The following is a 16340-nucleotide window of genomic DNA, read 5'->3' on the forward strand; positions in this document are numbered from 1 at the left end:
GGTACAGTTGTCCATTGTGGGTGTGTGTATGTTCAGTCCATGAGTTTAACGTGGGTCAGATGTCAGGAGGCAGAGTTCAGGAGTCTGACAGCTGTGGGGAAGAAGCTGTTCCGGTACCTGGTGGTCTTAGTCCGGAGGCTCCTGTGGCGCCTCCCAGAGGGCAGGAGGGTGAAGAGTCCATGTTTAATGTTATGCATTTTCTTCTATTTGATCTCAAAAAGCTCCTAAAACAGTCAGTGATCCCTGTTGACCTCCCTCGGCTTTTATTACCGCTAATCATTTATTTAAGCTCAGTTTTTAAAACCTTAGGATGTAACTACAGCCCAGCCCATGCAGCAGTATATGAATGACTAACCTCGTATTGTGGATGGATTATCTCAGTTGTTCTCCTGGCTGAAGTTTGGTCCTTTTACAGCATCCTGCCATGTGATTACATTTGTTCCTGACCACCGAGAACACGCACGTTAAATTTTATCAAGTGGGAAAAAAGTTAGCTTGTTTACCCTACAAACGTCACTGCTGTTTAGTTTTCTGTCTTCATTTATGCTGGAAGTGATAGCAGAGCTGTACGTTTGAATTTGTTTCCAAAACCCCGCAGTCAGGACATGCTATATTGTGTTTAGATAGAAGCTAGCAAGCTAACTCCCTGCTAACTTCTAACTCCGTTTAATGTCATAAATTCCGTTTTCATGGATGCCTGGATGTTAAACTCAATTGTTACACCTGGTAGAGCAGAACGCTGATCATTTTATTAAAGATGAAAGACTTTAGACAGTTTTTCAACTCTCAGTAATGCCACAGCGATCGTTTGATATATGGACCTGCAGCGGAGTTTAGACCCAGACACGGCTAGTGACGTCAGACTGAACAATCGGATTGCAATTTGTAAAAAATAAAATAAAATAAAAAAATAAAATTTGCAATTTTTAATTACATAATTAAACACTGGGCCAGTTTATTTTCGTATTATCACTGGTTATTATTTTAGAGTAAATAAAGGAATAACGGGTAGCACCAAGCTGTTGTTATCTTCATTTCCATAGCAATGGCGGTTGAGGATTATGGGTAGTGTGCAGTTACGGGATTAGTGCGTCTGCGTAAATTGGTCTGATTGGTTGGAGCCAAGCGCATCCAAAACTAACAGGAGTGGTGAATGAATCTATAAATGTGTTTTACATGTGAAATGAAAATAATAAACCTAACAAAGGATTATGTACGTTAAATCTGCGCACTTTCAGATCGTGAATCAGTTTGGAAAACACTGTGTGATGGCCACAACATGAAGCTATTTTATTGTTGAATTATCAGTGATACCTTCATGTGTTTTTGTTGAGAAATGTTAACGATTTCATTAAAAGAAAGCATTAAATTAGGGAGAAAAACCTGTTCGTGGAGAGGGTCCCCGGTTCTCCAGTTAGATTGTGCTTCACGGCATCATGTTTCGCCGTGACAGGGTTATTATTGGAGTAAATAGATGGCTGGAGCCTCTGCTCGAAGCGTCTCTGATCGCCGCGAGCGGGTTTATATTAGAATGAATTGACAACCCACAGCGTCGCATAAAAACGTGGAAGGGTACCTTTAGCGTCAGCATGAGAAGTTAAAGGACATGACAAATCGTCAGTATTTTACGTGTCGGGAGTGAGAACGGGTTGGTCACCCATATGGAAAAGAAATAGTAAAAACTTATATGATTTACTCATGAAAGTGGCCACTTTCTCATTACTTTCATATATTGTTTTAGTAAGTATCCAAAACATACAAGTTTCATTATATAATTTTTCAAGGGATCTTATATCTGTTTTCACCCTTGTATGCTTTTCATACAAGTTTCACACAAGACAGATACAAACTTTACAGGGAGTGCAGAATTATTAGGCAAATGAGTATTTTGTCCACATCATCCTCTTCATGCATGTTGTCTTACTCCAAGTTGTATAGGCTCGAAAGCCTACTACCAATTAAGCATATTAGGTGATGTGCATCTCTGTAATGAGAAGGGGTGTGGTCTAATGACATCAACACCCTATATCTGGTGTGCATAATTATTAGGCAACTTCCTTTCCTTTGGCAAAATGGGTCAAAAGAAGGACTTGACAGGCTCAGAAAAGTCAAAAATAGTGAGATATCTTGCATAGGGATGCAGCAGTCTCAAAATTGCAAAGCTTCTGAAGCGTGATCATCGAACAATCAAGCGTTTCATTCAAAATAGTCAACAGGGTCGCAAGAAGCGTGTGGAAAAACCAAGGCGCAAAATAACTGCCCATGAACTGAGAAAAGTCAAGTGTGCAGCTGCCAAGATGCCACTTGCCACCAGTTTGGCCATATTTCAGAGCTGCAACATCACTGGAGTGCCCAAAAGCACAAGGTGTGCAATACTCAGAGACATGGCCAAGGTAAGAAAGGCTGAAAGACGACCACCACTGAACAAGACACACAAGCTGAAACGTCAAGACTGGGCCAAGAAATATCTCAAGACTGATTTTTCTAAGGTTTTATGGACTGATGAAATGAGAGTGAGTCTTGATGGGCCAGATGGATGGGCCCGTGGCTGGATTGGTAAAGGGCAGAGAGCTCCAGTCCGACTCAGACGCCAGCAAGGTGGAGGTGGAGTACTGGTTTGGGCTGGTATCATCAAAGATGAGCTTGTGGGGCCTTTTCGGGTTGAGGATGGAGTCAAGCTCAACTCCCAGTCCTACTGCCAGTTTCTGGAAGACACCTTCTTCAAGCAGTGGTACAGGAAGAAGTCTGCATCCTTCAAGAAAAACATGATTTCCATGCAGGACAATGCTCCATCACACGCGTCCAAGTACTCCACAGCGTGGCTGGCAAGAAAGGGTATAAAAGAAGAAAAACTAATGACATGGCCTCCTTGTTCACCTGATCTGAACCCCATTGAGAACCTGTGGTCCATCATCAAATGTGAGATTTACAAGGAGGGAAAACAGTACACCTCTCTGAACAGTGTCTGGGAGGCTGTGGTTGCTGCTGCACGCAATGTTGATGGTGAACAGATCAAAACACTGACAGAATCCATGGATGGCAGGCTTTTGAGGGTCCTTGCAAAGAAAGGTGGCTATATTGGTTGCTGATTTGTTTTTGTTTTGTTTTTGAATGTCAGAAATGTATATTTGTGAATGTGGAGATGTTATATTGGTTTCACTGGTAAAAATAAATAATTGAAATGGGTATATATTTGTTTTTTGTTAAGTTGCCTAATAATTATGCACAGTAATAGTCACCTGCACACACAGATATCCCCCTAAAATAGCTCAAACTAAAAACAAACTAAAAACTACTTCCAAAAACATTCAGCTTTGATATTAATGAGTTTTTTGGGTTCATTGAGAACATGGTTGTTGTTCAATAATAAAATTATTCCTCAAAAATACAACTTGCCTAATAATTCTGCACTCCCTGTATAAGATTTATATATATCTTTTCCATATGGGCAGACAGGTATGACCTGAACCACTCTAATGGGCTGCCCTTTACGCCACAATGCTCCAACCGTGAGATTAAAATGCTGTGGTCAACAGTATCAAAGGCAGCGGTCAGATCTAAAAGCAGAAGCACAGCTTAGTCACCTGAGTCAGTGACTAATAAAAGATCATTAAGAACTTTTAAAAGTGCAGTTTCTGTGCTATTAAGAGTTTTAAAACCAGACTGAAACCTCTCAAAAACATTGTGTCTGTTTACAAAAGATTGCAGCTGAACAAACACAATCTTTTCCAAAATTTTCGACAGGAAGGGGAGCTTTGAAATAGGCCTGAAGTTAATGAGGACAGAGTAGTCAAGATTAGGTTTTTTAAGTACAGGCTGTACAACAGCATGTTTAAAACAGGCTGGCACAACACCTGAGCTAAGGCTGCTATTAAAAATAGCTAAAATGTCAGAACTGACAACAATTCTTTTTTAGAAGATGTGTTGGAATAATGTCATTTGGACACGATGATGTCTTTGTGCCACTACATGGGTATGTGAATGGATGACTGGATGTGTAAAGCACTTTGGGGTCCTTAGTGACTAGCAAAGCGCTGCATTCTATTTTTATCCTATTGTATATTTTATTCAATTTATTCTACTGTATATAGTATTTTATTTTATTCTATTCTTTACAGTTGTGTACAGTATTTTATTCTTATTGTATTCTAATTTTGCTATATAACTTTTGCACTGTTCACTTCCTGCTGTGACAAAACAAATTTCCCACATGTGGGACTAATAAAGGTTATCTTATCTTATCTTATCTATACAAATACAGACCATTTTACCATTTACTGACAATGACCACTGGAGGGCAGTGATCATGATAGTTTCTCTGGAACAGTCCAGAAGCCTTTCAGTGAAGAAGGATTAGATGCTCAGTGATGTAACTTCAGGTATAACTGTGTGTTTTTCCTGTTATGAAGGTGCTTCATCACCATGGAAACGCCACATTCACATTCACTGAATAATCCTTAAACAAGTTATACACTCTTAAACTGTGTCCCAATTTATGGGCTGCATCCTCATTTGAAGGCCGATTACGTGACAATGACTTGACGAAGGCTGTCCCAATTTGAAGGTTTCTCCAAATGCGGCCGACAAATGCGTCCATCATTTTCACACAGAAAATTGATTAAACAGGAGTGTGAGATGGTAGAGAATTTACTCAAATGTCCTGTTATATTTTAGATGGCAAGGAGCAGACAGTTCAGTTTATTAAACTCCCCCGAGACAGCTGGTGATGCAAATCTGAAGGCTAGACGGTCCCAATTCACAGCCTCGCACTTCCGGCCTTCTTGGTCCTCGAAGGACCCGGCCGACGTAGACCGTGAAGGCCGGGTCCTCCGAAGGATGTGGCCTCTGAATTGGGACACAGCTTTAGTTTAATAATAGATACATTCAGACATTTCCCCCAATTCAATCAAAGTTTTTATTTTTTTTTATTTTTTTTTTTACAGTTTTTCTGTTTCTTAACAAGGCTTTTATTGTGAAAGATCAGCAGCAGGAAGAGTGTTCTTCTCTGTGAAGAAAAACCAAGTGTAAATATGTGTGTTGGTGAGCTCACAGTCAGTGTTTGTGCTCCTCTTTTTTCTAGTTTCAATTCAATTTTATTTATATAGCACGAAATCACAATGCATTTTCTTTCCGTGGCCTCAGACATGCTCAATCTTTTTGTACATCACCTTTTTTCAAATGATAACATAGTATTTGCTGAAACACACTTTCTCCTCCACAGAGTGTGCTATGAGAAATATTTTCTCATTTCCTTCACCTTTCAGACTTTCCAAAGATTGAAGTTTTGACTGTTTGCAAGGACTATAAAAGTTTATTCTAGTGCAAACAGACATCTACAGACTGAACTATCTGTTCAGCAGTCAGAGTGTTTCTCTAACAGGAGACACTCTTTACACTCCACTCAGCACAGACAGACTGAGGAAAAAGGAGAACAGAAATAAAACCCAGGATAAAGAGTTTGAGTGAATGTGGTGTTGAAGGTGTGGAGGTGGATCAGAGTGTCAGAGGAGACTCTGTAGAAGGACAGAGTGCCAGCAGGACAGTCTACATACACTGCTGCTCTGTTAAAGACAGAGGAGGAGGAGGAGGAGGAGGAGGAGGAGGAGATGGATGTTTTTATCATATTGTGTCTGACAGAATGAGGACCACCATCAGAGCAGATCAGACTCCAGGACTGATCATTCCCTCCAAGCCAACAGTCATCACTGCCTCCTTTCCTTCCGATTCTTCTGTAACTCACTGATATATAAACATATCCTCTCCACTCCACCTCCCAGTAACAGCGACCAGTCAGACCATTTCTACACAGCAGTTGTTCATAAACATCAAATCTGTCTGGATGATCAGGATATGACTGAACCTCCTCCACATGTGTCACCTTCCTGTTGTTGTCAGACAGTTGGAGCTTTGTGTTCACTGTGTTTGTGTCGATTGTGAGTTGACAGGAATCTGATGGAGAGAACAAACACAATCCAGCTGCAGTTATTGAGCCATCATCTGTTCATTGCTTGACACTTTGATGATGACTCCTGACATGATGAAGATGGTTGAATGTGTGCTGCTTTGTTTTCATGAATCCCATTAAAAACACACTTACACTTCCTCAGACCTGGTCTCAACCATCGGACTCCAGCAGGCTCCACCCTGAAAGGAGGAGGGGGGTCAGAGCAGCACAGTCAGCATGCACACATGGACATTACATGGCTCTCATACAGACTGTTACACACTGATAAATGAACAGTCCAACATTTTCACAAATAAACTTCAATAGCTACGTGGATCAAACTGGTGATGATTTGGATTGATCCTTGATCTGTAAGTACACCACTGTATTGAATGAAATATGACTGATTAAAACCATGACATTCATTATCTCTATATTCCTCTCCTGTTTATCTTGAAAGCTTAAACAGACTGTGATCAGTCAATGTAGCTCATCATGTTGAGTTAGAGAGTTTCTATACATCTATGGTGGTTTTGATGAATGATGAAATTCAATTTAACTTTCAACTTTCTTTAGATAACCCCACTTCACAATTCACAAATCCTGCAGCTGGGTGTCAAGGACTCTAATCCAGGAAGCAGATAGACCTAACAAATGTAACTTTTTTCCACAAAGTTTGCTGCCTCTGTGTTTTTAGATCTTTTGGTTAGTTGTTTCTGTGATGTACTGAAGTAAATTTACAAGCACTTCATACAGTGGCTTGCAAAAGTATTTGGCCCCCTTGAACTTTCCCACATTTTGTCACATTACAGCCACAAACATGAATTAATTTTATTGGAATTCCACGTGAAAGGCCAATACAAAGTGGTGAACACGTGAGAAGTTGAACGAAAATCATACATGATTCCAAACATTTTTTACAAATAAATAACTGCAAAGTGGGGTGTGCGTAATTATTCAGCCCCCTGAGTCAATACTTTGTAGAACCACCTTTTGCTGCAATTACAGCTGCCAGTCTTTTATGGTCTGTCTCTACCAGCTTTGCATATCTAGTGACTGAAATTCTTGCCCATTGTTCTTTGCAAAACAGCATGTTAGAGAGCACACAGTGCCTCAATCAGGTCTAAAACAGTATAATGAACTAAAGTAGACTGAACTTGAAATTGTACATTCCGTTGTATTAACATTATTAGGTGTCAAAATGGTAAAACACAGGACTTTAGGCTTCATGTCTGAAATTACAGTCATTGATGAGTAAGCCTTTAATCCATTGATATAATATGTGTTTAAATAGTTTTCGGTGGAAAAGACTAAATCCTGACCTGAGAATTTCCAATGTACAGTATGGACTCTCCACTGCAGCAGAAAGAAGCTGCAGTCCTGACTCCTTTATGTTGTTGTTACTCAGGTCCAACTCTCTCAGACTAGAGGACTCGGAGCCGAGAACTGAGGACAATGTTTCACAGCTTTTCTCTGACAGGTTACAGACATTCAGCCTGAAAAATGTTGACAGACAAGTCAAATAACACTTGCGTTAAAGTGTATTGATGGTGCAGTTAGAAGCTATTAGATATGTCAGTATTTAAAACTTTTTCAGGACTTGCTGGAATTCTCATTGCCTTATCTTAAACAAGACAAAAATGTGACAGTTTACTCTGACTTGGACTGAAATACTAAAAGTACAAACACATATGAATGAAGTTGACTTATCAGAGTTTTTTGCTATTTGATGAAAAAAAAGCCTAATATCACTTGATCTGACCGCAGAATTTCCAGTTTGCAGTATGGACTGTTCACCCCAGTAGACAAAAGCTTCACTCCTGAATCCTGCAGGTTGTTATTATTCAGGTCCAGCAACCTCAGACAGGAGGCTTGGGAGCTGAGAACTGACGACAGAGCTTCACAGCTTCTCTCTGAGAGGTTACAGTGACTCAGTCTGAAGAAAAGGGGGGGAATCAAAATAAAATGGACAAAAAAACGAACAATTTAATACATACCATGCATTAACTTTGTAAAAAAAAAAAACATATACACATAAAAAATTTATCTAAGTAGGAATCAGTGAGGAGCTGGTAGATATTGTTTTATTGGCTCAGTACACAATAGCACACTCATACTATACTGCTTGAGCCTTTGAGACTAATTGCAGCATTTATGATTCAAAACAACAGTTAACATAGATTGAAGGGGGCTAGATAAGCATATATGCACATATTTTAAAGATGACATATTCTTCTAATATCGGGCTCTAGATTTTTGTTCTCTAACTTCATACTTCAAAATTATATATATATATATTTTTAAATCCCGTACTGGACCTGGTTGCACACCCTCGGTTTTTTAAAACTGGCTAAAATAATGGTACTGAAATTGCTGTCAGAAAAAGCAGATATGCAGTAAGCAATGTTTTATACTGTTCTGTTGCAATTACTGAAAATAAAAGGAATAAAAAGGGAAAGACAAAGAAGCAGTCTCTGCAAACTTACATTGGCACTAGCCCAACAAGCTAAATATGAAATTAACAATGTAAATAGTCGACGAACTGTGGATAAAGTTGGAAAAACAGGTAGTTAACAAGTAGTTAAAATGTGGTCATGCTGACAAGAGAGATTATAACTTTCCAATGTTTTAATTTTATGATCAAGGGAAACCTTTAAAACACAATTTTTTATGTTTTTTAATATATATTTTTTAAATAGATAAAAAATATATTTTAAAATATTGGTTGATTTTCTTTTGGAAACTAAAGAAGTTGAAAAAATCCCAATAAAGATAAATATAGACAAAGGTTTAGATATTTACTCATATCGAAGCAGGAACAGAGTGGTCCCTGAATATTTTGTTTATGTTTGTTTTTATTTTAAACGTATTTAAATATATATTTAAATGGCAAATTAATATCTATATCACAGAACCATATATTTTAATTTGATTTACGTTAGGTTATTTTAAATCTTCTATTTTGAGAAATGGATAGTCTAACCATGTAGTTTGTTGAACAATAACTGGCGAAAACCAGGGGTTTTAGAAAGATTAAACCTCCTTAAACAAGGATTAAAAAGAAATCCCATGTTAGTTGAGTTTTTTGTGCACAGGTCAGTGTGGATGTGGTTTTTAGATCAAAACTTGTTGAGTTTAAATGTTTAAAGGTTGTGTCAAAAATTAGTCCAAGTTCAAATTTCAAACGCCAAAACCTTTATTTTCTCTTTTGTTTTAATTTTTTCCTATAGATCTGCATTGATGTATATATCTCCAAATGTTGACTATGTTCATCTGGACGTAGCATTTTGTGGGAGAAACATTTTGTCACTCATCCAAGTGACTTCTTCAGTCTCAGCTGACTGCAGGTTTCCCCAATCTCATAAACAGCACATTTGCATAATGACTGAAACCAGCCCACTGGAGGAACAATGGGCTGGGAGGTCACCTTCATCATAAATATGCAAATTCTCATGACCATTGATCAACCACCACCACTGATCAAAGACCACTGATCAATGGCCACAAGTACCATTCACAGAGACCTCCCAGCCCAATGTTCTTCTAGTGGGCTGGTTTCAGTCATTACGTACTGTTTATAAGATTGATGATGAAATGTTTCTCCCACTGAAAACGCTACGTCCAGATGAACAGAATCAACTTTTGGAGATTTACTTAACACGATTCTGATTCTGATGATTGAGCATGCATCAAGACATTGATGTCTACAATTTTAAACAATTTAGTTCACTATAAAAAAAATCAGTTACAGCTTTGTTATATTTAATACTTGTGACTGAGTAAAGCGCTATACAAATGCAGGCCATTTGTTATATTTAATACTTAGTCCCTAAGGACCCCAAAGCTCTTTAGACTACATTCAGTCACCCACCCATACACACACATTTACACACTGGTGATGGCAAGCCACATTGTAGCCACAGCTGCACTTGGGTGCACTGACAGAGGCGAGGCTGCCGGACACTGGTGCCACCGGGCCCTCCAACCACCACCAGTAGGCAACAGGTCAAGTGTCTTGCCCAAGGGCACAACGACCGAGACTGTCGGAGCCAGGGCCACGATCGCCCCCATTAAATTAAATGACCTTGGGATATGTTGGGATACAGATGTGTGATAGCATAGGGTGGTTAGGGTGACTGTCTATTACAAACGTTTTAAAGCGAAGGTTTGATTACATATTGACTTACAGTGCTTTTTTGGAGGCTTTGACCACTGGCAGCAGCCTCAGAAGAGCCTCCTCTGAAGCAGAGTATTTCTTCAGGTCAAACACATCCAGATCTTTTTTTGATGACAGTAAGACGAAGACCAGAGCTGACCACTGAGCAGGAGACAGTTTATCTGTGGAGAGACTTCCTGATTTCAGGGACTGTTGGATCTCCTCCACTAGAGAATGATCATTCAGTTCATTTAGACAGTGGAACAGATTGATGCTTTTCTCTGCAGACATTTTCTCACTGAGCTTCTTCTTGATGTACTGAACTATTTCCTTATTGATCTGTGAGCTACTATCTGTCTGTCTCAGGCTACCCCGTAGGAGAGTCTGATTGGTCTGCAGTGAAAGACCCAAGAGGAAGCGGAGGAACAAGTCCAGATGTCCATTTGGACTCTCTAAGGCCTTGTTCACAGCACTCTGGTAGAAGTGTTTCTCTGCAGATTCTCTTGTTTCAGACTTATTGGAGGTTGTTTGTTGTTCTTCCAGCAGATTGAGTCCAAACTTGATGAAGATCATGTGGACATGAAGAGCAGCCAGAAACTCCTGAACACTCAGATGGATGAAGCAGAACACCTTGTCCTGGTACAGTCCTCTCTCCTCTTTAAAGATCTGTGTGAACACTCCTGAGTACACTGAGGCTGCTCTGATATCGATGCCACACTCTGTCAGGTCTGATTCATAGAAGATCAGGTTTCCTTTCTGCAGCTGATCAAAAGCCAGTTTTCCCAGTGACTTAATCATCTTCCTGCTCTCTGGACTCCAGTGTGGCTCTGTCTCAGCTCCTCCATCATACTTGACCTTCTTCACTTTGGCCTGAACCACCAGGAAGTGGATGTACATCTCAGTCAGGGTCTTGGGCAGCTGTCCTCTCTTTCTGGTTTTCAGCACATCCTCCAGAACAGTAGCAGTGATCCAGCAGAAGACTGGGATGTGGCACATGATGTAGAGGCTTCGTGATGTCTTGATGTGGGAGATGATCTTGCTGGCTTGCTTCTTATCTCTGAATCTCTTCCTGAAGTACTTCTTTTTCTGTAGATCAGTGAACCCTCTGACCTCTGTCACCATGCCAACACAGTCAGGAGGGATCTGATTGGCTGCTGCAGGTCGTGTGGTTATCCAGAGGCGAGCAGAGGGAAGCAGTTTCCCCCTGATGAGGTTTATCAGCAGCACATCCAATGAGGTGGACTTTCTAGGGTGAGTTAGGATTGTAGTTTTGTGGAAGTCCAGAGGAAGTCGACACTCATCCAGACCATCAAAGATGAACACAACCTGGAAGTCTTCAAAGCTGCAGATTCCTGCTTCTTTGGTTTCAGCAAAGAAGTGATGAACAAGTCCCACCAAGCTGAACTTTTCCTCTTTCAGCACATTCAGCTCTCTGAAAGTGAATGGAAATATGAACTGGATGTCCTGGTTGGCTTTGTCTTCAGCCCAGTCCAGGGTGTATTTCTGTGTTAAGACTGTTTTCCCAATGCCAGCCACTCCCTTTGTCAGCACAGTTCTGATTGGTTCATCTCTTCCAGGTGAGGCTTTAAAGATGTCTTCTTGTCTGATTGTTGTTTCTGGTCTGTCTGGTTTCCTGGATGCTGTTTCAATCTGTCTGACCTCATGTTCATCATTGACCTCTGCAGTCTCGCCCTCTGTGATGTAGAGCTCTGTGTAGATCTGATTCAGGAGGGTTGGGTTTCCAGCTTTCGCAATCCCCTCAAACACACACTGGAACTTCTTTTGCAGTGTCAATTTTACCTTACGTTGGCATACTGTAGGAAAATTCTCTGTAAACAAATACAGAATATTATGCCTCATCTTTTTAAAGTGCTGATATTTGGTTACACTTTGGTCCATCTCTTAAAACAATAGTTTATTTATTAAATAGCTAGAAACTTTATAGAAATCTTCTTACTTCTCTGCAGATGGTCAGCCAGCCCCTCCTGCTTCATTCTCCTCAGGAAATCCACTGTGATCTTCATAAATGCCTCTCTGCTGCTCCTCCTCTGCTCATTATCCTCCCTCTGAGTCTCTAAGCATTCTGGGTAATCTGAACTCAGAACCTTTTGCATCTTCTTCAGCTCGTTCTTCACAAAAGTGATGATGTTGTCCTCCAGCAGCTGGAATAGAATATTTATGAATGAGCCAATCAGACTGAAATCATGGAGCCAAACATCAGATCCATGTTGGACACACTGACGATCCACTGGTCTACAAAGAGCAGCATGGAGATGACTGTGAACAGAATAGATGGAAAAGTAGTTGTTGTACATGTACAGACCATAAATATGGAGTCCAGCTGTGTTTGATGCTGCTGGGCAGGCTGACCACTGGGAACCTCTGAGCTCTCCTGGTCCACTCTGTGGAGGAATCATCAAGAATTAGTTAAAGCACAGGATAAAGATCCAGTAGTTTTCCGCTAAAATAACTTAATCTGAATCAACTTTGTCAAGTTTTAAGGTCTCAGATTAAGAGAATATTAGTAATCTTTAGTCAGTTTTTCATGGACTCTCTTTCAGCTTTGATGCAAGGGATGATGTTGCAAAGCTTAGAAGAAACTTTGAAACTTCATTAAATTGAAAAAAAAAATCAAGTTTATGAATAATTCTCCTGAGTGTGTGCATTAGTATTGAACTTTGAGCTGTGTGTTGTTGCTGCTCTTCACTTTTTTTAACAGCTTTTGTCCTGTAAAAGTTTGTTAGCTGCAGTGAACCTACAACAACAGCAGGAGATGATTCTGGAGTTTAAACGGTCACAGATTGACTTTGGGACTGACCTCAAACAACATGTTGTCATGCTGATAGTCTACACATCCATTGGCTCACAGTTGTCGTTATGTGTGCAGAGTAAGACGATGCTTCAGACTTATGTTCCCACACACACAGCAGTAAAACATCAGCCTGTGTGGACAGATGGATGTTTGAAGCCTCCAAGCATTTACATGGAAAAGCTTCAAATGTCTGTTTGTGTCAACAGTTCAGTGAGCAGAAGATGAACTGATCTCCAGAAGGCACAAAGTGTTCTCCATCTATAAGATACAAATGTGAAACTTTTCCTACGGAATCTGCAGCAACTATGAACATTTTTGTAGCTGCTGATCAATCTTACATCACGGACGGAATTTGAGTCCTTTACACAGAACAGCTTCAGCTCTGGGTGATGGTGGATTTTCACTTCAGGCACATCTACCATGTTTCTGCTGGATTAGGATCCAGAGTTTGAGTTTGTTTGGTGCTTCTAAAACATATTATATTATTATTCAACCGTCCTTTGGAAGAACGACTTATTTTCTTTGTGTCACAGTCTGTCTTTCTCCTGAGACTCAATGATGCTACAAGAGGAGCAGCAGTAGGAGGATTTAGAGCTGAGTTAATAACACTAAATAAAATATGAGGTCCTTGACAGATGTTAGACATGATCTTGGAGCAATACTTTGTTTCTGCTGCTCTTACAGCCTTCTGATTATTTAGCAATGATCTGGTAACATTATTCAACCAAGGCTGGGTTTTAGGTTTTACACTACTGATTGTGAGAGGACCAATGGGATCAAGAATTTCCAAGCAGGTTGAATTTAACGGGAAATAAGTTGTTGTTTGTCTGAATGGATGAATCTATCTAAACATAAGGAATGATTTAATTTTTTATAAGAACAAAGAAAATGGTCAGCTGTATCTGAGGCGGAGGAACACTGGTACGATCTCTAGCACAGTTGGGATATTTGATCATTCCTGACATCCTGGGGCCAGTCAGGACTGCTCCTCAACAGTAGCTCAGATATTTAGGAGTGATTGGAAGTCATAAACCAGAAGCGTAGAAGAAACAAAGCAACCATGAACAGAACAGCTAACAGCTACACACACAGGTGCCATGTTGACACAACCCTATGACAGTCAGCCCGGAGCTGAGCCAGCATGAACACCACTGTGGTTCAGTGTTGTCCTGATGGAGTCTCATTAACAGCAGCAAGTATGATTCAGGCTTTAGCTGCTGGGTGTCTTTGTGACCTCTCAGACTGTTTGCATGTTCACAGCTGAAATAAAGCTGCCTCTGTGGCTTCATCCTGTTGTGTTTGGGTCCAATCCTGCCTGCCACACAGCGCTAAAGGACAAAGTCTAATATTTGTATCTTTTTAATGAATCTTTGGTCATATTTATCCAGGAAAATACAAACATCTCATCATCACAGGTCTCTGACCTCATTGGTCCAGCTTCATTACTGAAGTCTGGAGGTTGAGGTTCGTAACAGGCACTCTTCACAGACGGACAGCTGGACTCTGCAGACTGTGACCTCTGACCTCTGCAGACACAAACATGATTGAAGCAGCTGTGATGACACAGACTGCAGATAATGCAGCTGTTTCCTGTCAGTAACATCCTCTTAGAGTACAAATTTCTGTCAACAGTTCTGTGAGCAGAAGATGAACTGGTCTTACTTCATTCTATTCTACTTTAAAAGTAGAATGGGAGGCAGAGCCTTCAGTTTTCAGACCCCTCTTCTGTGGAACCAGCTTCCAGTTTGGATTCAAGAGACATACACTATCTCTACTTTTAAGATTAGGCTTCAAACTTTCCTTTTTGCTAAAGCATATAGTTAGGGCTGGACCAGGTGACCCTGAATCCTCCCTTAGCTATGCTGCAATAGACGTAGGCTGCCGGGGGATTCCCATGATGCACTGGGTGTTTCTTCTTCACTCACTATGTGTTAATAGACCTCTCTGTATTGAATGTATCGTACTTGCCCATATGGAAAATCTTATAAAGTTTGTGTGTGAAACTTGTATGAAAAGCATACAAGAGTGAAAACAGATATAAGATCCATTGAAAAATTATATAATGAAACTTGTATGTTTTGGATACTTACTAAAACAATATATGAAAGTAATGAGAAAGTGGCCACTTTCATGAGTAAATCATATAAGTTTTTACTATTTCTTTTCCATATGGGTGTTATTAATCTCTGTCTCTCTTCCACAGCATGTCTTTATCCTGTCTTCCTTCTCTCACCCCAACCGGTCGCAGCAGATGGCCCCGCCCCTCCCTGAGCCTGGTTCAGCCGGAGGTTACTTCCTGTTAAAAGGGAGTTTTTCCTTCCCACTGTTGCCAAAGTGCTTCCTCATATGGGTTACAGTGGGGCAAAAAAGTATTTAGTCAGCCACCGATTGTGCAAGTTCCCCCACCTAAAATGATGACAGAGGTCAGTAATTTGCACCAGAGGTACACTTCAACTGTGAGAGACAGAATGTGAAAAAAAAAATCCATGAATTCACATGGTAGGATTTGTAAAGAATTTATTCGTAAATCAGGGTGGAAAATAAGTATTTGGTCAATAACAAAAATACAACTCAATACTTTGTAACATAACCTTTGTTGGCAATAACAGAGGTCAAACGTTTACTATAGGTCTTTACCAGGTTTGCACACACAGTAGCTAGTATTTTGGCCCATTCCTCCATGCAGATCTTCTCGAGAGCAGTGATGTTTTGGGGCTGTCGCCGAGCAACACGAACTTTCAACTCCCGCCACAGATTTTCTATGGGGTTGAGGTCTGGAGACTGGCTAGGCCACTCCAGGACTTTCAAATGCTTCTTACGGAGCCACTCCTTTGTTGCCCGGGCGGGGTGTTTTGGATCATTGTCATGTTGGAAGACCCAGCCTCGTTTCATCTTCAAAGTTCTCACTGATGGAAGGAGGTTTTGGCTCAAAATCTCACGATACATGGCCCCATTCATTCTGTCCTTAACACGGATCAGTCGTCCTGTCCCCTTGGCAGAAAAACAGCCCCATAGCATGATGTTTCCACCCCCATGCTTCACAGTAGGTATGGTGTTCTTGGGATGCAACTCAGTATTCTTCGTCCTCCAAACACGACGAGTTGAGTTTATACCAAAAAGTTCTACTTTGGTTTCATCTGACCACATGACATTCTCCCAATCCTCTGCTGTATCATCCATGTGCTCTCTGGCAAACTTCAGACGGGCCTGGACATGCACTGGCTTCAGCAGCGGAACACGTCTGGCACTGCGGGATTTGATTCCCTGCCGTTGTAGTGTGTTACTGATGGTGACCTTTGTTACTTTGGTCCCAGCTCTCTGCAGGTCATTCACCAGGTCCCCCCGTGTGGTTCTGGGATCTTTGCTCACCGTTCTCATGATCATTTTGACCCCACGGGATGAGATCTTGCGTGGAGCCCCAGATCGTG

The 16340-nt window shown here is 40.7% G+C and overlaps 1 protein-coding gene and 1 long non-coding RNA gene across 2 annotated transcripts in view; both read right to left on the reverse strand.

Moving 5' to 3' along the window:
- LOC112432149 (uncharacterized) overlaps window positions 1-16340 on the reverse strand; it is a 499305-nt gene that overhangs the window by 474796 nt on the left and 8169 nt on the right. The window lies entirely within an intron of this gene.
- Window positions 1-16340, reverse strand: part of LOC143413230 (protein NLRC3-like) — a 154699-nt gene that overhangs the window by 2533 nt on the left and 135826 nt on the right. Inside the window, exons 3-9 of the mRNA XM_076875998.1 lie at window positions 12424-12502; window positions 12058-12262; window positions 10132-11929; window positions 7707-7880; window positions 7267-7440; window positions 6098-6144; window positions 5553-5949 (exon numbers count right to left, since the gene is read on the reverse strand). Of these exons, the coding sequence (XP_076732113.1) occupies window positions 5553-5949; window positions 6098-6144; window positions 7267-7440; window positions 7707-7880; window positions 10132-11929; window positions 12058-12262; window positions 12424-12502 (2874 nt within the window). The remainder of the gene's footprint in view (window positions 1-5552; window positions 5950-6097; window positions 6145-7266; window positions 7441-7706; window positions 7881-10131; window positions 11930-12057; window positions 12263-12423; window positions 12503-16340) is intronic.

This window comes from Maylandia zebra, linkage group LG2 (assembly GCF_041146795.1).
Source record: "Maylandia zebra isolate NMK-2024a linkage group LG2, Mzebra_GT3a, whole genome shotgun sequence".
Taxonomy (NCBI): Eukaryota; Metazoa; Chordata; class Actinopteri; order Cichliformes; family Cichlidae; genus Maylandia; species Maylandia zebra.